Here is a 21,067-nt window from a genome sequence, read left to right as displayed (position 1 = left end):
CCCCACGTGTCCCCAATCCCCAGGTGTCCCCATCCCCACATGTCCCCAGCCCCCAGGTGTCCCCATCCCCAGGTGTCCCCATCCCCAGGTGTCCCCAATCCCCGGGTGTACCCATCCCCACGTGTCCCCAGCCCCCAGGTGTCCCCATCCCCACATGTCCCCAAATCCCAGGTGTCCCCATCCCTACATGTCCCCAATCCCCAAGTGTCCCCATCCCCACATGTCCCCATCTCCAGGGTGTCCCCATCCTCCACATGTCCCCATCCCCAGGTGTCCCCAACCCCCAGGTGTCCCCACGCCCTCAGCATGTCCCTATCCCCATGCGTCCCCATCCCTAGCATTTCCCAATGCCCACATGTCCCCATCCTTAGCATGTCTCCATCCCCAGGGTGTCCCCAACCCTCACGTGTCCCCAACATCCAGGTGTCCCTACCCCTCACATGTCCCCATGCCTCGTGTGTCCCCATCCTCACGTCCCCAATCCTCACATGTCCCCATCCCCAGGGCATCCCCACTCCCACATGTCCCCAACACCCAGGTGTCCCCAGGCCCCTTCACAGGTTTAATTTGGGGTGCCTGTGAGGCGCTACTCTTACCCGCAGAGTGGGAGATGCCATGGCAGTGGGTAGTGTGGGGTCCAGAGGCCTTCGCTTTGGGGTGGCTGCAGCTCACAGCATCCCAGCCCTCGCTGGATGAGGCCTCGCCACTCAAGCACCTTTGCAGGTTCATGAGCAGTGCTTTTGAGGTACCTCTTTCATGTTAGCACCTTTTGGGGGTACCCATAAACGTTTAACTGATACTCGCCCACACTCCAAAACGCCCATCACTGCTGTCCTTCCAAGTATTTATCACCACCACCTTCCACATCTGCGTCTCATCCAACCACTTGCCACACTTCTCCACGCTGGCAAAGGGACTATTGGGCCAGAAGACACCTCTGGGGCAGAGTCACGACTTCCTCATGTCACCTCATGGATATGTTGTTGGGACTGAGGGCTGCGGCCACTCATGCATCTCACGTCACTCACAGGACAAGGCTCCTGTCCTCGTTTTCCCAGGTTTAGGTGGTGGCTCAGGGGGGTGATGTGAGAAGCTTTTGGCCAAGAAAGGGTTCAGACCCGTGCCGTGTAGGCTGCTGCCCTAAACCTTCCTCTCAGGTACAGAACACAGACCCACAACGCTGCTATGGCCCATTTGTGGTTCACACGGCTCTACTTATAGAAACATTTTTTGTTCTGCAAAGCAAATCTCTTATTCAAATCGTCTGTCTCTGCTTCCTCCAACAAAGCAGAGCGCCCTCCTGAAAAGCTCAGCTCATGCTATTCGTGCTCCTCTGCAGGAGGAGCAGGGTGCAAGTAGCTCCTGGAAAACTTCCACAACCAAATCACAATATTGGTCCTGCAAGGATGCATGGATGTGAGTAGGTTCCAGAGAACACTCTGGGCGGAAGAAAATAGCATAAACCCTTAAATATGGACAAAATTATGGCCTGGTACATTTATATGCTGCCCTTGCCTGGAATACATTTTCCTAAATGACCTTTGCATTTGTGTTTTCAGATAAGTGACTATAACCAAAATGATTTTTGACTGTTCTAAACTGATGTTGGACTGTACCTTGCTGACTCCAGGCAGCATTAACGTACCACGCTATGGTTTGGTGGTTTTACAGGTGTGGGCTCATGATTTCTGGAAACTCGTTCCCACACTAAGCAAAGGCGCAATCCCACAGATGGCCCTTTTGTGGAGAAGTTGAGCTGCTGCATCCAGGGGGTCTGGTGGCCGCCTTCAACCTCCACATCACTACTACTAACCTGGAGAAGAGCACTGACTTCTGTAATAAAATCCACTTAGTAAAACAAGCTCTAGCACAGTATCTTGGTCCTAATCCTCCAAACCCAAGCTATATTCAAGCTTATCAGTGTCAACGCTTACAGGATCAGAGCTTTACCTAAGCTCAAGTTCGGTTAGGTTTTCATTTGCACTTCAATCACAACACAGCCCCAGTCCTCCGGCCTTTCCAGCCAAAGCACTCACTGAATTCTTCATGCAATAGCCGGGATGCTGCATGACATCATGAACTTGCCAGGGTGGGTGCTGGGAGGAGGTAGGGGGACTGGTTTTAAAGTCTCTGTTTAGCTTTCCATTAAGACTTACCGATTTTCTTAATTTTTTGTTCTCCTGGTTGCTAGGCAATCCCTCTCTCTCTCCTGCATGCTGGAAGCCAGGGCTGCAGACAGAAATTTATATCTTGTATTACAATCAAATATAACAAAGACTCTTGTCAATGATGAGAAGGGAGCGTTTCATAAAGGACGGGCAGAGCAGGAGAACAGGGCCAGCAAGGGCTGATCGACAGTGATCCTCAGCATTTAAATCCCATTAGAATTTCTACTCCAGACTTCACACAGGGAAAGAAACAGCCCACGTGGGTAGAGGGGACATAGAGAGAGAGGGAGAGAAGTTGGAACTAAATCAGCCAGATTTGAAGATAAACTTGTGGTCAGTGAAAAATCAAAGGCTTGATTCAATCTCATGTATACTCGGGTATCTCCATAGATTTACTCCTGGTTCATCCAAGGTTAAGAAGTGGGGTATTGCTCTCTCCAGTGTCATTCAGCACCGCTGATCCAGGACAGGCAGCAAGGCTCTCCTGATGGACCTTGTCTCCCGAGAACTGTGATTCCTGGTGCACGGCTGAAACAGGTTCAGAGTTTACCATCCTACATAGGATAAAGAGTGAAGGTTGACCCAGCAGGGCTGGTGGAGGCTCCCAGGTGGCTGGCAGGCATTGCTGCTCAGGCTTGTCCATGTTAGACGGCTCCCTGTGCCCACAGGAGCCGACACCTCATCTGAGATTTTCCCTACGTGTTGGCTGTGGGTATGACCTGCCAGGGAATGCTTAATGAATTTGCTCCTGCTTGTCACGAAGTCTCTGGCCAAAGTCTGCAGAGACCGATTGTCACTGTCAATACACCACCCTCATCCAGATGCTTTCTGTCTCTTCTCTGCTAAGTCACTTGTTAAGTCTCTATAAATTTATACACATATGCATATAAATACTTATATATTTATGTGGAAATCTGTGTTTGTTTGTAAACACACAAACTTGTAACTTAGTCTTTTCTAAATCGCAAGGTTGTTGCCTTAGAAACGGACATTATTAATGCGATCTCCTGAGGTGCTGAGCACAGGGGCAGCAAGGGCAGCCTCTGGAAATGGCAGCCTCTGAGGTCAGGGCGAAAGATGCTGAGAAATTCCTGGAAACCTTTTAATCATCTTTGTGGTGACACATTGAAAATGCACAGACACGACTACACCTTCTCCTTGCCCCTCCATATTAGCTCCTTTCACCCCAGACTGCCTTGTTTTGTTATGAAAGAGCTGTTTATACCGTTTTTTAGTTAATTTAGCAGCCTCAGCCCTGAAATGGCCAAATCGATGTCACAATCACACAAACGAAAGGGTGTTAAACTCGACCCTTTATGTGAGCCGAGAGAACATTCACAGTGTTACACGGGGAAACGTTACAAATTTCTGCGTGAACAGCAAACCCTAACAGAAATATCAATAATTCATGCCACTGCAACTGCATTCAAGCAAAACTCTCTGGAGCAGTAGCTATGCCAGGCTTCCAGTAGCTATATCCTTAGGCTTTCTCAACACTATAGAGAGCTCTTGCTGCTGGAGGTTTGTGTGAACAAGCCACACCACTGGCCACTCACACCCATGCTAAAGCAGCTGGGTTCCGTTGCTGTATCGTTTCCTGTTTAAAAGAAAAAAAAAAAAAAGAAGAAAGAAACCGAAAACCTAGAAGTTTTTCCTTAAGAAATTATATATCTTATTTTCTGGGTTATTCAGTTAAATGAAGAGTAGCTACAGCAGGGAGGGAGGAATGCCACAGAGCAGAGAGCCCAGACCAGGGCAATGAAAAAACTCTTGAACTGAAAATCTAACGCCAATGCCAACTTTCTCAAATTGCTTTATGGACCCTATGGGATTTTTCTCCTGTAAAACAGGAAAAGGCGCACTCACTGCATCTGCGTGGTTAGGATGCGTTTATCAAGTTGAAAAGGACGATGCAAGAGAAAATTGTGCAAAGGTACACAAATAAGAGACTGAAGTCCTATGCCTGCAAAGCTGCTCTGCACCTGCACTGACCCTCAAAGAAGAAACGGTGTTGTGCAGCTCTAAAATTACCTCACTGTGGAGTAATTTGCAAACTGGGGTTTCATTAGATTTGCATAGTGGTTAACTCTGTTGCAAAGCTCGGTGCTACCAGTGTGAAAAAAGGGGATTCCTTTACTCCCATCATTTAACAGCTGTGCAGATAACATCATGTGCGCTGGACCACACAGGTCCTCTGCAAGAGAGAGGAAACGGGGTGAGTGAGGACAAGCAGGTGGTGCAGAGCAAAATCTCTCTGCTGATTGTCTTAAACACCATTTTTTTTCCAGGTTTCTGCAACGCTCTGAAGCTGAGAACTGCTCTGTCGCAGCCACACTGCCACAAAAAGGAAAGTAGCTCAAACCACTTTTCTGAGGCTGCCCACCACGTGCTCAGGACATCCTTTCTGTCTCTTCGCCTATGCTCTGGCCAGGCTCAGTGCAGCTGGTGTGGGAATTGATATACCGTCACACAGGCTGCTTAGTCACTCTGAAAGGGTGGTTGGGAGCCAAGAGACATCCTAGAGAATGAGGGAGTAATTGATAGCTTGAAAATATTGGATATTTGTATGTCTGCCCTGCAGTACACAGGGAAATCTTAACTAAGAAACCCCATGCTGCAACAGTCCCATTGCTGCTGTACCAAACCCATTTCATACGATGTAAAATATGACATGAAGAGGGGAGCTGGGACTATCGTCTCCATGGCAGCTACCAGGCACTTGATTGGAGCTATGCTGATTTCTTACAGCTTAATGACAGACTCTTTTCTGCTCTTAGAGAAGATGAAATTAGACCAATGAAGTCAATAATTCACGTACGCCAGTGTTAGACCACTGCTTTTAGCATTATTCCTGATTGATACTAATTAAAAGACCTGGGCCTGGGGAAGATCTGTATGGAGAAAGCCACGTATAAGTGAAGACATGCATGCGTCAGGGTACCAGCTTCTCCAAGAAAAGTCAAAGAGATTATTCAGAGCAGGCCATCATCAATTCAGTCTGAGTCAGAGACAGCAGCAGGACAGGTTCGATGCGCAAACCGCAGGGCAAGCACTTATCATGGAAATTGCTTTTGCTCAATTCCAATAATTTAATCTCATCTTGGCTCAAATAGTTATCCTTCCAGGAACAGCTTGAAGACATTTGAGTGGAAGACTGGACTACAGGATGTCTCATTGCAGGGTGGAGATGGAAGCAGCCCTGCCAATTGCTGCCTGCTCTAGGGGTCCTGGGAACTGGTGGCTTCTCCTGTCAGGGACCCAGTACAAACAAGATCACGGAGACACTATAGGCACAAGCACAGGACAGAGAGAAAGGGGCTAAAGCCTAGCACATCTCTTTTGGTCTGGAAGTCTCTGCGGCAAAGCCCACGTCCCTCAGAAAGAAGACAAACCATTTTAAAAGGGCACAGAGAAGAAGAGAAAAAAAGGTGGAATTATAGGTCCCAGCAGTTGGTTTCGTATCATGGACCGCTGCCCTCAGCTGCTGGTGCAGTTCAGACATCTGAGACTACATCCCTTTCTGTAACATTGCTCAGCTGTGATTTGAATAAAGCATTAGATAGCAACAAAGCTGTGGTTTTTCTCTAGAAACGGATTAGAAATGATGGCCTGAAGGAAGATACTGAACAGCTGGGGATGGTAATTGAACCTCCCCCAATTAACTTCGTCCACAGAAAGTTGAGGACCATGTCCTACCCTTCCTCTGGCTGCTGATGGGATTGTTCGGATGTCACTGCATGCCTCCTAAAAGCTCCCACAATGTCAAGATACAGAGCATGCTGCTCACTCGTTTATTTCAATACGCTTTGCCAAAGAAAAATCAGCAAAGAATTAATTAACAGCAATTATTTCTAGCAACAACAGAGTAGCCCTGCTCCAAAAGCCATGAAAACAACAATCACGAGACCCCTGTGGCCTAAAAGCCTTTATAAACAGGTGCAAAAATAGACAATTTTATAGCAGGCTATAAAAAGAGCCCAAGGCAGGTTGGGGAATGGCAAGGGAACAGCCATTTCGGTGGCCGAGTTGAAGCAGCCACCCAGGTGTCTTTTGTGAAGGAGCTTTAATAAAAAAAAACAGTGCAGGAGCACCAACCTGAGTCAAAGAACCAGCAGGAACAGGTTATTGCTGCAATAGAGGGTTTACTATAGCCGTCACTCTGCGTTATTAGAGCTGCTAAAGTGATTTACCGTCTAAGTCAGTCCAACCGATTACAGCTGAGATGTAAAGCACTAGCCAGCTCGGGTTTCAGTGATAAACACCACCTCCCCCTGCCCATTACTTGCTAAAATAAGCTGAAATAAAGCCATCAATCCAGACATCTCTCTGCTCTTTCTAGGTGGCATCACCACACCTGCAAGTATCCTGCCGTGCACGCTGAAAGGATGCGGGTACATGTTACATACACACTCATTTTTCACCCACCTGGTTCTTTTTCAGCAGCCGGTATACTCAGCATTTCTGTCCCTTTGACTCAAACTCTCGCATCTCCTATCCCCAAACCCCTGTAGTTACTTTGTTCTGGTTATATCTCTGTGCAGCACATACACATGTTGAGCATCTCCCCGCGTGAGGAGGACAGGTTGCACCCATCTCCTGCCAGAGATGTTCTCCTCAGTTCTATATCCTACTAGGTAGCAGAAGGCAGTCCTCCTTTTCCACCAGAACCTTCATCACCGTTTGGGGAAGGAGGAAATAACTGAAACCCACTTTGCTGCTCTGTCCCATTCACACTGGTGTCTGTGCACCCAGACTGTCAGCATCCAGTCTATGGCATCACCTGTGCCCTCCCATACAGAAATCTGTCTGGCACAGGACTGCATGGACCCAGTACACATATATCTCTAGATGAAACAAAAATTTGAATGCATAGAGAGAGGGGCACAGACCTATGCTGCCTTAGCAACTGCTCTGAGCATGCATACACACGCCGGAGATGTGCCAAGCAACAGGCACAACCTGGAACGTGTGCTCTGTAAGGGCTGGGTCACAGCAATGGGTGATGAGGATGAGGGGTTAAAGACAGGCTGCTAAATCCATGAGCCGAAGTCAGCACACGTGACTCCAACTAAAGGGCAAAAGCTAAGGGAGGCAAGTCCTGTGGTGAAAGCAATCGGCCTCATTATACACCTGGGATTTCCTGCTGTTACTTGTTCATTGGTATTTGGTTGGATGTGAAAGCTCATTTATCATTGGATGGGGAGTTCTCCTGCTTGGCTCGGCATCCTGAGTTACCAGCAATTTTCTCAGCGCTGATTCAATCCACAGGTTCTATGCAATTCCTGAGTGGCAGTGGGATATTTTTTCCTATTTTGATCTGCCTGCCCAAAAATTAGCTTCCTCGGTGTGGTGGAATCCTTTCAACCATCCAGCGAGTCATTCTACCATGGGGCTGTCAGAGCAACCCAGAGGGAAAAGCAGCAGATTGCTCCTCTAAGCAGGCTGCAGCATACAGCATCACATCAAATCCTTAGGGCAATGCTGATGTCCCAGATTCTGTAGTGCTACTATTCTCCTGCCTTATCCACCAAGAAGACATTCAGTGCCTCCAAACCCTGCTGAAACCCAGAAGATGGTTTGGTAACAGAGAAATGTAAATTGAGCAAACAAAACTGGAACTGACTCCCTTGCAGTGCACCTCCTTCCGTACAATGGCCTTCCCACATGCAATCCATGATTAGCATCTTCACAAGCATGATCAGAAGCAGGTGTGTGAGCAAGTTCTTGCTGAGCAGGGCTTGCTAGCAGTGAGGAAACCTGAAATCCTTCAGCTCCAGGAGCTGTCAGTTCACTCCTAGAAGGTTACTAAAATAGCTAAAAGACTCAGTTGCCCAAAGGAGCTGCGGAAGCGGTCCCCACTGACTGCTTTTTAAAACCATGAAGATGAAGTAAAAAGCCTGTGTCATTCTAGGTAGTCTCCTTGATTTTCTGTAAGGACCTAACAGAAAAGCATCCAGAATTCTGGGTGGTTTAAGGTATTGCTCATTACCAGGATACACAGCAGGATACACAGCCAGATGGACCACAACAGCCCTCCCACTTCAGTGGGAACTCACCTTACTCTGGATGGGAGCTGGGAAAAGACTGCTGGTGCAGATAAGCTACACAGCCCACTGGAGGTGGGGAAATGTGGCACAGTAGGGCTGGATTCAGACCACTAGGTGTGATTCACCTGAGCTGTTTTACACTTTCAGAGATAACCAGGTCCTTTGTTGGGCTATATGGTAAATACCAGTCTTGTCTGGTGTATTCGTCATCCAGCCAAGCCCAGCAGGAATCAGCAAGCATAAGATTGATGCACCTGCTAATGAAAGTCCCAAGATCTCCTGGAATAAAGGGAATAAACAATCCAATGGGGAAACAGTCTGTGCAAGGCTAGACAGTGAGCACCATCACCAGAACCTCTAGGAAGAGCCATAAAAACCTGTCCCTGTATCAACATCAATCCCAGGAAACACAAAATGCATCAAGGTCTCTCGAGTCCTCTGCATACACACATTGAACTTCTAGGTGACTTTCTACAAAGCTCCTATTTTGAGCAGCGATCAATTATGCATTTCAAGCCATATGGCACCGTCATTCCAGAAGGAAGGCATTTTGTCTTGAAATCTGTAAGCTAGAAAATCTGCTGCATCCTGACGGAAATGCAGCACTGCCTGCTATTCACAGAAGCGGAATCATTAAGAGAAAAAAGAGAATCAGGCTAAGATTAATCAGACATCCAATTTCCATTGAGATACCCTGGAAGGGGACCTCTGCATATGACTTTCTAAAGAGTCTTTTCATAATTAACCTGAGTTAGAGCTTTGATTTTTGTGCGAAACCTAGTACAATATGCAACAATCCCAATTTAGCACAAGGATCTCTTCCAGAAGGGATCTCCTCTAGGCAGAACACTGAAGTCCTCTGGGGTCACTGGATACGCTAGCAGAAATGACCACACTTTTGCATACTAGAATAAGCATCATTCCCTTTCCAGGAATCACAGATAAGAAATGTAGAAACATACTGCTCTCCAGTGGAACCAGAACACTCAAGACACTTCTCAGAGCCTGCAGCAAAAAGCAATGTGACAGACGCTTTTTGTATAGGTAGTGGGATGCTCCTTCTCTCATACGCCAGGTTTAGTTCCAACAGCTTAGTGGAAACAGCATTGCCCCCCAGTGCTCTCCGGGCCTGCTTGGAGCAAGGTAACAACAGAGTGAAAATCAAGAGGTGCTGTGACCGATCTAGCTCCCTCCCACTGTTAGTGCTGGTTAAGCAGAACCTGCAAAAGTGGCAGTAAGAGAAAGCTATTTTGATTGCTGCCACAAAGGGCAATTAATCATCAGCAAAGGCCAACAACTCTGTGGTGTCCAAAGGAAACCAAGTTGATAATTACTCACCAGCCCCGCTGCAAGGACTTCTATGGCCTTAAAGCAGGCAGGACAAATTGCAGAGAATGCTTTAGAAGAGGACCAAGCATGAAACGCACATTGCCCACCTGCCTGTAACTGTGCACAACCCCAAACATCCATTTTACAAGTGCTGACAGATGCAACCCTTCTGCTACGCCAGGTATCCCGCTTTCAGGTGAGCAGCTTTCCTTAACATAGAGTTAGGGGCTCATTGTACTCCTACAAAGTACTTTGTACCCTGATCCACTTCCAGCACAAGCATAGGAGGTTCTCTTTGTATTTTCTATGAAAGAATGCCCAGAGCTTTGGAAATGTTTATTAAACCCTTTCTTCCTTGTTCTGCAGGTCATTGCGGTTGTTTGGAGAGATACACCTAGAGCTCAAGGTCTCCCAGGAAGACATAACATCAGTTGGCTTGCGGCAATATTCTCCCTGTAAATAACTGCAGTGATCAAGGTTAAGCTCTTTGTGGTTGAACAGATTCTAATCTGAACAAAGAAAGGGGGAATGTGTGGGCAAGGCTCTCCTAAGTGCCAACACGCAAAGCTTTGCTGACCTGGAGCTGCCAGGGACTCCCTGGGACAGGATCCCAAGCAGCAGGGAGCCTACAGCTATGGTATGAACGAAGCTTTGGCGAAGAAAAGCTACAGGAAAGCCGATTACAACCCCTTTGCTTATTGATTTCTATTATTGTGTTAACAGCTTACATAAATCTTCATTCCAACACAGTCAATGCTTCCTCCTGCTTTGGGCTACCCCTTCCACACCTGTACAATTAGCCAGGCAGGCAGTTTGTATATCAATCCCAGCCAAACAGTTTCAAACAACTGTTTGCACTTCAGCTCCCAAGGTCTGTCAGCAGGTGGTGCTTCACGGCAGCACTAGTGCAGTCACTCAGGCAAAAATTAATTCACTTCACTTGTGCGGGACTTACCTCGCTCCCGGTGCCAGGGGCAGCAGAGCAGCTCATCAACTCCCAACAGCTCCATAAAGGAATCGGCACCTTCGACAAACCACTCTTCCTCAAGCACATGTGCTTCAGTGCAGGCTTTCCAGAATACAGCTTTTCCAACCTGGTGTCAGGCTTCTGGAAAGGTTCCCTCTTGGTATGGGAACAGGAAAGATAACTATGAACTTGGAGCTTTTCTTTGGCTTATACACTGCTGCCATTTTAAAGAAGCATTAACCAGGATCCCACATGCAAGGCTAATATAAAGAGGTTTATATGGAGGGGCTTTAATTAATGAACTTCATGTTGGCGGGAATAAATTTAAGAGAATTCTGGGACTTAAGAGAATTTAAGAGAACTCTGGTGTTGTAGGGACTTGTCCCAGAGAGCACACTCGGGAATTGTTTGATCCCAGGCTCGGCATTGATTAATGACTTGTTTGCATTTGTATTAGAAGATCTCAATCAAGATCAACTGAGGGTTCTCTCCAGCACTGAGCTCACCTTACAGCTCCACTCTCTTCTCTGGCTACAGCCTTCCAGGCAGGAAATATGCGCTTCTGCCAGTTCCCTGAGTTTTCAACTATCCCCTCACTGCCTGTTTCTTGCCATGGCACGAAGGGGCAGCACTGTGATGCTGAGAAGCAGGATGTAATGCACCCACAGACCTGGACAGGATGAGGTCATCTTCCTCGGGTTGGTGATAGGCATGAAATTCTTCCCCCAGCATGAGAAACATACTAGGATGGCAATTATTACTTCTGCAGCAATTTTGGAAAGGATGAAGAGTGCTCTGCCCACTTTGGTGGCTCAGCAGCACAGTCTGTGCAGCACAGGGTCCTGCTGGCCATGTGTCTGTGACACCACAGGCCTACACACGGCACAAAGCACTGTTCATTCGCTTCAGAATGCCACAAATTTTTTTGAAACGGCTTTTTCTCCCACTATCCTTTCTGCAGCAAGTCCAAACTTGGGGCCTCAGTCACTCTAAACAAAACCAGAGTCCACACTGGCCTCTCCCTCAGTGTGTAATCACAGACAGTTCATTTAAACAGCAACTATCTCTCCAGCTCAGCAGTCAAAATTCAACCACTCTGACCTCAAAAACTTAACATCTGTTACTCTGTAACCTGCAGGACAGAGTTGGTGCCAATTGCCTCAGGAAGAAATATGCAACTAACTCATGAAGTAGCTGTTTGGCCAGTGACAGTGCAGAGTAACATCCCAAAGATGGAACGCCCACTGAAAACAGCCTGGATTGCTGTACCACCACTTGTGGGTTCTTTCATGCCTACCAGGGATTCACTTCACCTCACAATATTCAGGGAGCACAGAAGCATGAAATTTGATTTCTTTCTTTTGAAGATGCTGGAGATTATTTTAATAATTCTTACTCAGTATCACTCAAAGAAAGCTCTTGTTCAATGGTTTAACATAAAGCCTTTTAATATCTGTTTCAGCAATAAAATCTCTGCTTTCTCTTCTATAAATGTACTAATCTCACCAAAGGATATAATTTAAACAGTAGAATGAGGAAGAATAAAAATATGCAGCAGCAAGCAAACATACTTTTCAAATAGAGACTTGCTCTGAACTCCCTGCAGCCTGTTTAATCAGATTAGAGCCAAGCAACAATGAAAATCCAGTTCCAACAATCAATATGAAGAGCAGAAAACGTTCTTTTAACCTTTCCTGGATCTCTCTGTGAACAGATGCGCAGCAGAGAAAAGCAGAAGCCAAAGGAATAACAGCAGACGGCAGGCAAGGCGAGACGTATCAAAACAGGACACAAAATAAAGGAGAATGTGTAATACTGCCTTGGCAAACTGTGTGTATCACTATCTGCAGGCCCTGACCCTAAAGCTTTCTGTTTGAGAGCCAGAGACACAGACAAATGATTCATTGCTTTTAAAACAGGAGAAAAAAAAAAAAAAAAAAAAGGAAAAAAAAAGCAGCAGCAAGGGGGACGGGGCAGGAAATAAACTGGAAAATAGAAAAATACACCCAGAAGAGTTACCAATTTATTGTCTGCTTAAAGGGGTTAACAGGCCAAATTATTTTGGCTCAGTATTAATTCAGACAGACTCCTTTATGTTAGTATTCGTGAGATATACCATTGGCTCTGATAATAAGTTCTACAAACACCAATCAGAGATCTTAAAGACACACTCAGATCTGACTGCGCATCGGCCACATGCCCAGCTGCACCAACTTCTCAGCGCACAGGTTGCAGCTGAGTGTTTTGGAATGAAATACTCTATTTCTTAGATAGCTCAATCTCACTGTGCCCTGTTTTTCAACAAAACACGTTTGTTTTTAAAAGAATAAAACTGTCCAAATGCATTTATATGTACATTTCACAGTTAATTACAACACAAATAATTACCATTCCTGCATCCACAATGATTTCACCATAAAGATGTTAAAAAAACCCAAAACATATGGCAGCTCTGCTTGGAGAAATGAATATATTCATAATGAAAGATACCCTTAAATGACAAAATAAAGTTAGGTGAACACTGTTGGCATGGTAAATAAAAGCAGAATCACTACCTGACTGGTGTCTGGAACTAGAAACACTCTCCCAACAACAATGAAAATTTAAAGACTGAAAGAAAACCCTGCCTTAGTACTCAAGCGTTTGCTATAGCAGGGTAAAAATACCACCCCAAAGATGGGGATTAATACCAGCATTTAATAAAAAGTGATCTGCAAGTACAACAGCAGCTTTATTTCCACCTGGTAAGTCATTGCTGTAAGCAAAGTAGTAATGACCATATAAGATGAATCTATAGAACAAGATCTACAAATTGAAGCGAGATTTTTCTGTCTTCTTAAAATAAGACTTCACTACTCTTACAGAAGTAGGGAGAACACTTCAGGCAATAATTTTCCCTGGGCAAAAATACATTCTTATGGATCTTCAAGAGCAAGCTAGAGAAAGTAAAAGAAAAAAGTTAAGAAATACTTGAGAAAAGCAGGGAAAGGCAGTATTTTTGTTCATTTAAAAAAATCTTATTTTAGGAAAATTAAACTTTGAATAAAGGTTCCTTCACGAAACACTTGCCATTGCAATACGAACAGAACGTACAATATGTACTACATCATTCAGTCTTTCCATACACGAGGAATGAAGTTGTCTGTCTTCATTACAACTTTTCAGGCTTTGCTTCTGATTTCTCATCTATCAGATCTTTAAATCCCAACTTTTCCAGTGGTTCGTTAGCCATAAGTTGCCTAAGTTAAAAACAACAAAACAACAAAAAAACATTATGTGGAATATAGTCTATAACTAAGAGAACAGCAAGATTTTCTATTTCATTTAGTATTATTTACTCTAAAGAAATCCAAGACCTCCACCCATTCAGAATGACTGCCATTTGGCAAAGCCTCAGAAACTCCAGTTTTGGGAAAGCAATATTTAGGTTTAACAGACATTTTCCAATTAAATATGTTTTCTTCTGATATTAGATATTGAATAAGCACTTCCTCAGAAACTAACCTGGACTCTCAGTTATCTTTAATTAACAGACAGCCCAAGAGCTGTGAAAAATTCTACCATTTACCAGATTTTTAAGTAAATGCGGTTTAGAGAAGCACTCGTGCTGCCACTATACTTCATTGTAGTGATGTTCAAACTGTTTTTGACTGTTTTTTGACTGGAAATGCCCAGGGAGGGGGTGGAGTCCCCATCTTTGGAGATATTTAAAAGACAGGTAGACTAGGTGCTCAGGGACATGGTTTAGTGGCAGACAGGAATGGTTGGCCTCGATAACCCAAGTGGTCTTCTCCAACCCAGAGATTCTATGCTTCCATGACCTGCTCCTCGCAGGGACCCGGGCCTCCCGCGGGGCCGCGTCCCCTCCCGGCCCCACTCGCCTCTCCATGCGGCACTCCAGGTAGGCCATGGCGCTGGGCCGGCAGGCTCCGCTCTCGTAGCCGCTGTGGCGGAGGCACTCCATGAACCGCTCCTTGAAGGCGCTGCACTCTCCTGCAAGAGAGAACGGGGCCGCGCTACCGCCTGGCTCGAGCGGCGGCAACGGGCCCGATGAGGGCAGGCGGGGCGGCCCGCGGTACCGCACCGAAGTGATCCAGCGGGAAGGCGCCCTTGTCCGGCGGCCGCGGCTTGAAGCTCTTGGTGCCGAAGTTCATGGCGGTGGACATGTCGCGACCGGGACAGAACGAGCCTGGACGCTCCGGGATAGGCCGCGCACTCCGCAGCGGCCGCCGGGGGGAGCCGAGTGCCGAGCGGCGGAGCGAGCGCCGAGCGCATCGAGCTCGGCACGTGACCGCCGGCGCGGAGACGCGTTCGGGTGACGTCACTGCCGCAGGCCTCGGCCTCAGCGCGTCGCCATGGAGACGCTGACGCCGCCCGCCATGTTGGGGCTGCCCCTCGGTAGAAAGTGGGGGCGTTCCCTCCGGTTTCCTGGGCTTCATCCCGTCTCCTGTGGAAGAAACCGGTTTCTCCTCGTAAAGAAATCGTTGTTTTCCTAACTCACCAAATCCTAGAATCCCTGAATGGTTTGGAAGGAATAAGGAATAAATCATTATGGTTTGGAAGAAAGGAATAAAACATTATGTTACGAGAATGCTGTGCTTGACAACTCTTTCGGTGAAGTAATTTTTGCTACTATCCAGTCTAAACCTCCCCTGGCACAACTTGAGGCCATTTCCTCTCATCCTATCATTTGCTACTTGGGAGAAGAGACCAACCCCCACTTTGCTATAACTTCCTTTCAAGGAGCTGTAGAGAGCAATGAGGTCTCCCCTCAGCGTCCTCTTCTTCCTATAAAACCAGCTGGATTTTGGAAGAGCCATCCCTGTGCAGCTGCAGTGACATGGCCTCCACCATCAGCCACCCATGGCGGCAGCAACGTGATGGCTCATCCCTCGTTAGTCCTGGTGGTTTAACGCCGTGCACAAACCTAATGGGCAGCACCGAGTTACTTTATGCCTCCTACAAGCAATGGATGAGCAGGTGGCTTCCCACTGTGCCAATGAGGCCAGTAAAACCAAGCGGTCGTTGGCAGGTGCTTGAGAAATGGTGAACTTCTGGATCCTCAAGACAGATAATCAAGGCAAACACCCCTTTTGCCCACAGGTTTACAGCATATTCACTGCAGAGCCTCTGATCTCATCCTGAAAACAGCATAAGAAATGGTGTTAATTTAACCCACCCAAGCGTGAACTGTAGGCTATGCTGTTGGAGCCTTTTTACTTCTCTGCCTGTAGCAATTGGTTTAAGATGGCCTTTCATCTGTTTAATGTTGTTTTTCTTTTAATTAAATGACTGAGATAAGTAAAAAGAATTTGAGGCTGGGAACAAAAAAAAGAAACAGCTGCAGTTTTTAAGGACAGCCATTATGGAAATATTACCTGCAGCCCCATTTAAAGTGCATTTTGTTTATGCTTTGATTGCTTTCTTATTACAGGATTGAAATTGTAAATGGAAAATTACACCATGTTCTATTACATAAGCAACTGGTTTACACAGCCTGAAATGTAAGGTTTTATTTATTATAATCTTTTCAGGGCTCTGAACAATAGATGTTTTTTATTATACGGCAAATAGCACTTTTCCACTTGACTTCGTTATAACACTTAATAATATAAGGGAGATACTCCTTTTTCATAAACACATGCAGGAAACTGGCTCCCAGATCTCAGGGGACTACGCAGCAGAGAAGCAGCTTTGGTTTATCTGGACAAGTTTAACTGAAGCATCAAGGCACTTGATTTTAGCAAATGGCCCAAATTACGTTCCTTAGTTTCTGGCACAGTGATTGTCTTGTTGATTCCCCATGTGATGAAGGAAGAAATCAAAGGAAAAAGGTATATAGGGATCCCACAGTGGAATTATTCCCAGACAGCGACAATCCTATACAAAGGCCTTATCAACTTGCTGTATTATACTATATCCACACGTTCTGATTATCTATTAATTAACTCAATGTCTGTCTTTGGAGTCTTAAATTTTGTAGTTGCCCAAATTCAGGTCAAGTATAGTAGCAAGTTTTTGGCTATGCTTACTTAATGTTTTTATTGCAAATATCAATTGTAGTTTCTAGAGTTTCCTTTAAAGGGACAGTTTGTCTTAGACTCTAATACACGTGCTTTAGCGGTTTAGTATGTGTTTTTCCCAAGGAGATCAAATGAAACCCCCACTGGATAATCAGCGTGAAGAAAAAAAATCTCATTTGCAGATTAAGCAAATCAGTTCCAAAAGAATTCAATAAAAACAGTGCCACAAAGAACAGTGCCACGAACAGAGAATTGAATGTTTTTTGTATATTATCTTTCAAAGAAGTTAGAGATTCTCATGGCACCAGGGAAATCTGAAGCAGCTGTTATAGTAAAAAGGTGCCCGTTGTACAACAGAAATCAGGTAACTGGTAAAGCATTCAGTGTTTTACGGTATCTCTGGTCTGGAATCCTTTCCAAAAGTTAGGCTAAAATGAAAAGCTTCCTCAAATGAGGGAAAATCTTGGATCTTCCCCCTTCAAGTTATGCAGCTTGATAGATTAAAAAAACCCACCTTTGCTTGAATCAGAGCTGTTAGTCATTAATTACGGACTAAAGAGTCATTAATTATGGACTAACATACCTTAACTTAAAAATACTTGTTTACGGTGTTGTCAGATCACACCGAAATATTATTCCACTATTTGTGCTTACCCGTCAGTTATACAAATGTACTTTCAGAAGGAGGTTTTTTCCACACTTACCATTGCTTTTGGAATCACTATACTGAATAATACACCAGAGCAGAACCTTTATTCCTTTTTTACGGGCAGGGTAAAGTTCGGGACTTTCATTATTTTCTCACCATGCTGCATCTTTTAAGAGCCTACTGATCCGAACTATCAGGTAGTGAATTTGGAAATAATTTATTGACAAGCTGTGAAAGGCTTTGAGTAAAGTATGAGGGGATTTTGTAGCTTGACTTGAGATAACTGCAAGAAATTAATCAGTTGAACAAGACCAAGCACATTCACATGCTGGAATTTGTGCCCTTGAGACTGCTGTTCCCAGCCCAGGCACAGAACACACCTCAGAGAAACATCCTTCCAGGATCACTCATTCCTACGCCTCACCCTCGCACAGCAAGCACGCCGCCAGCTCTTACATAAGGTGTCTTGCTACATCAGTGCCACAGGCTGTTGTAAACCATTTTTCTACCTTTTAATTCAGGTTCCTAGACAAGGAAAAATGCAGAATATTGCCAGAATAGTCTGGAGAATGGGGATTTCTGTTGTGGATGATTAATGAAATATTATTTTTTTGCACTTACTGGGAAATCATAGTTTCATGCCAGTAAGGTCAGAGCCTTAATATGTTATGTGCTTTACACAGATGTACGGAATGATAGCTCATTTTCTGTCATGACTGAGCCAAAGCCTCATCAAGTTAGAGGAGAACGTTGTAGAAATAGCAACGCTGCACTGAAAGCCAAAGCAAACTTTTCCTTATGTTGCTAGTTGCAATTCTGGTGTATCTAAATCCACATCTCTCTCTGCATCAAGATGAAGGGCCCAAAAATAAGATGTTGGGACACTCGTTCTGTAGATACCTACCAACTAATCATCCTTTGTCATGTGCCTTAAATTCCCCTTCAACTAATATAATTTTTGCTTGAGATAGACAAGATACAGACCCAGAAACAAAAGATTTGTGGAGCTATGTTGTAGCATTTGATCTATTCAATTGTATTTTGAAAATAAATTCGTTATAACCTGACCTTCTCCATACCAACTTCCCAGGTCAGGCTGCCTTGGCTTGTGGGTATTAAGTGCAGTGTCCGGAAGATCACACTTCCGGCTACAGTCACAATAGATTTTTCTGCTAATATTTTTATAGAGATACATATCATGAAGTAGGTTAACAGCACCAAATCCCAGAATCTCCCATGTATTTTGTCACTGAGTGGGATTCATGAAGGAATGATGTCTTGGCCCAAGAACAAGGCTTTTAAAAGCAACAGATTTCCTGGGAATGGTTTCTTGCTGAAAGGGAAAAATTCTTAACATGAGTGGGAAATACTGTCCGCTTATCCTCTGCTCTATGACAATGCACTAATCCCATGCACAGATTTTTTTATTTCTTCTTCCAGAGACCAGACCCATTGTATATAATCCTTCAACTCAGAGTATGGAAAAAGCACAAGAATCTTTAATTAAAAATACACAGTAAAATAATGCTTTTTAAAAGTTTCAGGACTTTTTCTTCCCTGAGTAGATAGGCAACACACACTGGCTTGAAAGATAAATGAAAGAAATTCAGCACAAGTTGTTTGTATCAAAATGAGCATAGCGAACACTCGAGATATTGTTCACTACACTGGAGTGATCCTATAGAAGTAACGATTTGTGGGATGGGAAGAAGCGGGTGTAATCCAATAAAACAATGCAGTAATTATGAAAACTGGAAAGAGGTTAAAGTCGGAAGGCTTCAGATTTCTTTTTGCACTAGCATTTGTCAAGGTGAGCAAAACCCATTAGCAAGGAGCAGCCTGAGTTTTAACACATCTGAGTCTTTAAAAATGTTAATGTTTAATAGGGTGTGCTCATGCTGTATATATCCCTGATAACAATGAACGGGCTGATAGGCATCTCTTGAGGTTGTAAATCAGTTGCAGAGCCTTGCAAAGCACACAAGCGCTTAGTGTTCACTCTCATGGTTTATTATGTTATCAGAACTCACGGACTGACTTATGGCCTTATAACAGCTCTTTCTCTGCATTATCCTACTGTTACTGTGGCGTTATTAACCTATGTCCCATTAGCAGATTATGTGTCCTTCTCCAGATGAGCACACAGGAGTTAGATGACTCTGTGGCTGTTTAATGTACAAGCTCATTTTCTAGGAGGAACTGATTATTTCCCTGAGCTATGCCCACCAAGTCTGCTTACCTGAAGATGGTATCGTGTTCTGGCTTGAGCTGGTAGAAAGACAAAGACACATGAGTAGGAGCAATGTTTTCTCCCTGGTCCTGTGTAGGATGCTTCACCTGCAAGCCAGCAACTCAGTTTTCAGAACTACAAAAGAAGGAAGAAATGGAGATTAAGACATCACCTTAATTGTATTTTAAGTTTGAGATGATTCCCCCACCCCCCACTGCCGGAGAACTCATCTGTCACTTCCTACAGTGCACGCACCAGTCCACCACGTTGCAAATCCATGGGCTCAGTGCTCAAAGAAGGATTTCACCGTGTGTTATAACCAGGTACAACCTGAAGCTTTGAACAGTCAAAGCCCTTGAGAAGACACTCTTGCTGTCTAGGACAGTAGCCAGTTCTCCCCTTTAACACAGCAGTGGTGGCTGTATGTGAACAGAAACAGGAAAATTCCCTCCATTGGTACCCAACTGCACCCATGAAGGAATTTTTCCTCACTATATCCTATAAAGTCTCAAGAGACCCAGTGGTCACAATATTGCTCAAAGAAGAATGTGGAAGAGCAGGATATTCTTGGAGATGTCTAAGAGGCTGCAGACAAAGACCTTCATAGTTGTGCAGCAAATCTTGAGGTGGACATGATCATCCATTGCTCTCCTTTTTTGCCCACCCTGCTCAGTCCTCTTCTGCACAGGGTAATTCCCAACCCCGTGAAAAACTCCACTCCTGATGACAAACCTTGGAGCACAGGCAGATGTCCAGACACCTTTTTCATGTCAATCTAGTTAGAGTTCATTGATTCTCCTTGCCTTCAGCTAATGTACTTTATTGATATTTATTAATAATCATCATTTTTTCCATCAGTGGAGCCTACACTTGGGAGCCTTGGAGGATTCTAGCAAAAATATAATAAAAACTAAAGGTTTCTAAGGGGTCGAACAGCAGCACAGCCCAGAAAACTGACAGAATCTGCAGCTGGGGAACAAAACATCCAACCTGAGAATATGTGACAGAGCATCAAACTGTCTCCTTCCCCCAGAGCCACCATTTAATACTGTGGCCTCCTGTTCGTGATCACTCCTGCTTTGTTCGCAGCCCCAAGGATGCAAAGGGTGCAGGTGGCTCTTGGGGAGCTGTTACCCAGGCACGCGGGCTCTTGCAGGACCCTGCCCTGGCATGGCTCATGACTCACTGCACCTGGAGTGCCAAAGCTGCTGCTCTCTGCTCCTCCTGGCAGGCACCCTCTCTGCAATAGCCGCCCAGGCATCATCCATCCTCTGCCTGTCCAGCTGCAGAGCCCGATCCTGGCTCCTCCCAGGTTACAAAGATCCAGGATCTTTTTTCCAATCTAGGCAGAAGCATTGCCCAGAGGGGAGGGTTGCTCCTAGTGGATTGCATGCATCTGCTCATAAACAGGCAGGATAGATGGGAAGGAGTCATCACAAAACTCAGAGACAGAGATGGACATCCAGGCACACAATCCTCTAGACAGTGAACTGCAAAATAGTGAGTCAAGTGGTTTCAGAGGAATTTTGGGATTGCTGGTAGAGGATTTTGGGGACAAAAATGAATAACAGTATCAGCAATGAAAACACTGTGTTGGGTAAGGAGATGGTTTTACTGGGGTGGCAGGAAAGCAAAGAGAATCAGAACTGTCACC

The 21,067-nt window shown here is 45.2% G+C and overlaps 1 protein-coding gene across 4 annotated transcripts; it reads right to left on the bottom strand.

The window, feature by feature from the left end:
* Positions 1 to 603: 603 nt before the first annotated feature.
* Positions 604 to 17,053, bottom strand: LOC104066006 (uncharacterized). Of its 4 annotated transcripts, XR_008452415.1 has the most exons (6): positions 14,596 to 16,823; positions 14,393 to 14,504; positions 13,605 to 13,750; positions 10,500 to 10,667; positions 2,157 to 2,229; positions 604 to 766 (listed from the first exon to the last, which is right to left on the bottom strand). XR_008452415.1 is itself a non-coding variant. In XM_054080441.1 (3 exons), exons 1-3 carry the CDS (start codon positions 15,059 to 15,061, stop codon positions 13,663 to 13,665), a joined length of 666 nt encoding a protein of 221 aa, XP_053936416.1. In that variant the 5' UTR covers positions 15,062 to 15,393; the 3' UTR covers positions 12,102 to 13,662. The 4 variants fall into 4 exon arrangements, 2 of the variants coding, with proteins under 2 accessions (XP_053936416.1, XP_053936415.1); XR_008452414.1 differs by lacking the exons at positions 604 to 766; positions 2,157 to 2,229; positions 10,500 to 10,667 and adding an exon at positions 12,102 to 13,447 and having other exon boundaries at positions 14,596 to 16,470; XM_054080441.1 differs by lacking the exons at positions 604 to 766; positions 2,157 to 2,229; positions 10,500 to 10,667 and having other exon boundaries at positions 12,102 to 13,750; positions 14,596 to 15,393.
* Between the last annotated feature and the right edge of the window lie 4,014 nt (positions 17,054 to 21,067).

This window comes from Cuculus canorus, chromosome 15 (genome assembly GCF_017976375.1).
Source record: "Cuculus canorus isolate bCucCan1 chromosome 15, bCucCan1.pri, whole genome shotgun sequence".
Classification (NCBI taxonomy): domain Eukaryota; kingdom Metazoa; phylum Chordata; class Aves; order Cuculiformes; family Cuculidae; genus Cuculus; species Cuculus canorus.
This window is presented reverse-complemented; position numbering and strand designations above follow the sequence as displayed.

Bases quoted from the DNA above. Each gene is read 5' to 3' on its own strand.
- LOC104066006 (XM_054080440.1), bottom strand. From the start codon at position 15,061: ATGATTTATTCCTTATTCCTTCCAAACCATTCAGGGATTCTAGGATTT. The intron at 14,505-14,595 runs GTGCGGTACCGC...TCTCTCTTGCAG, and splicing joins CTTCCCGCTGGATCACTTCG to GAGAGTGCAGCGCCTTCAAG.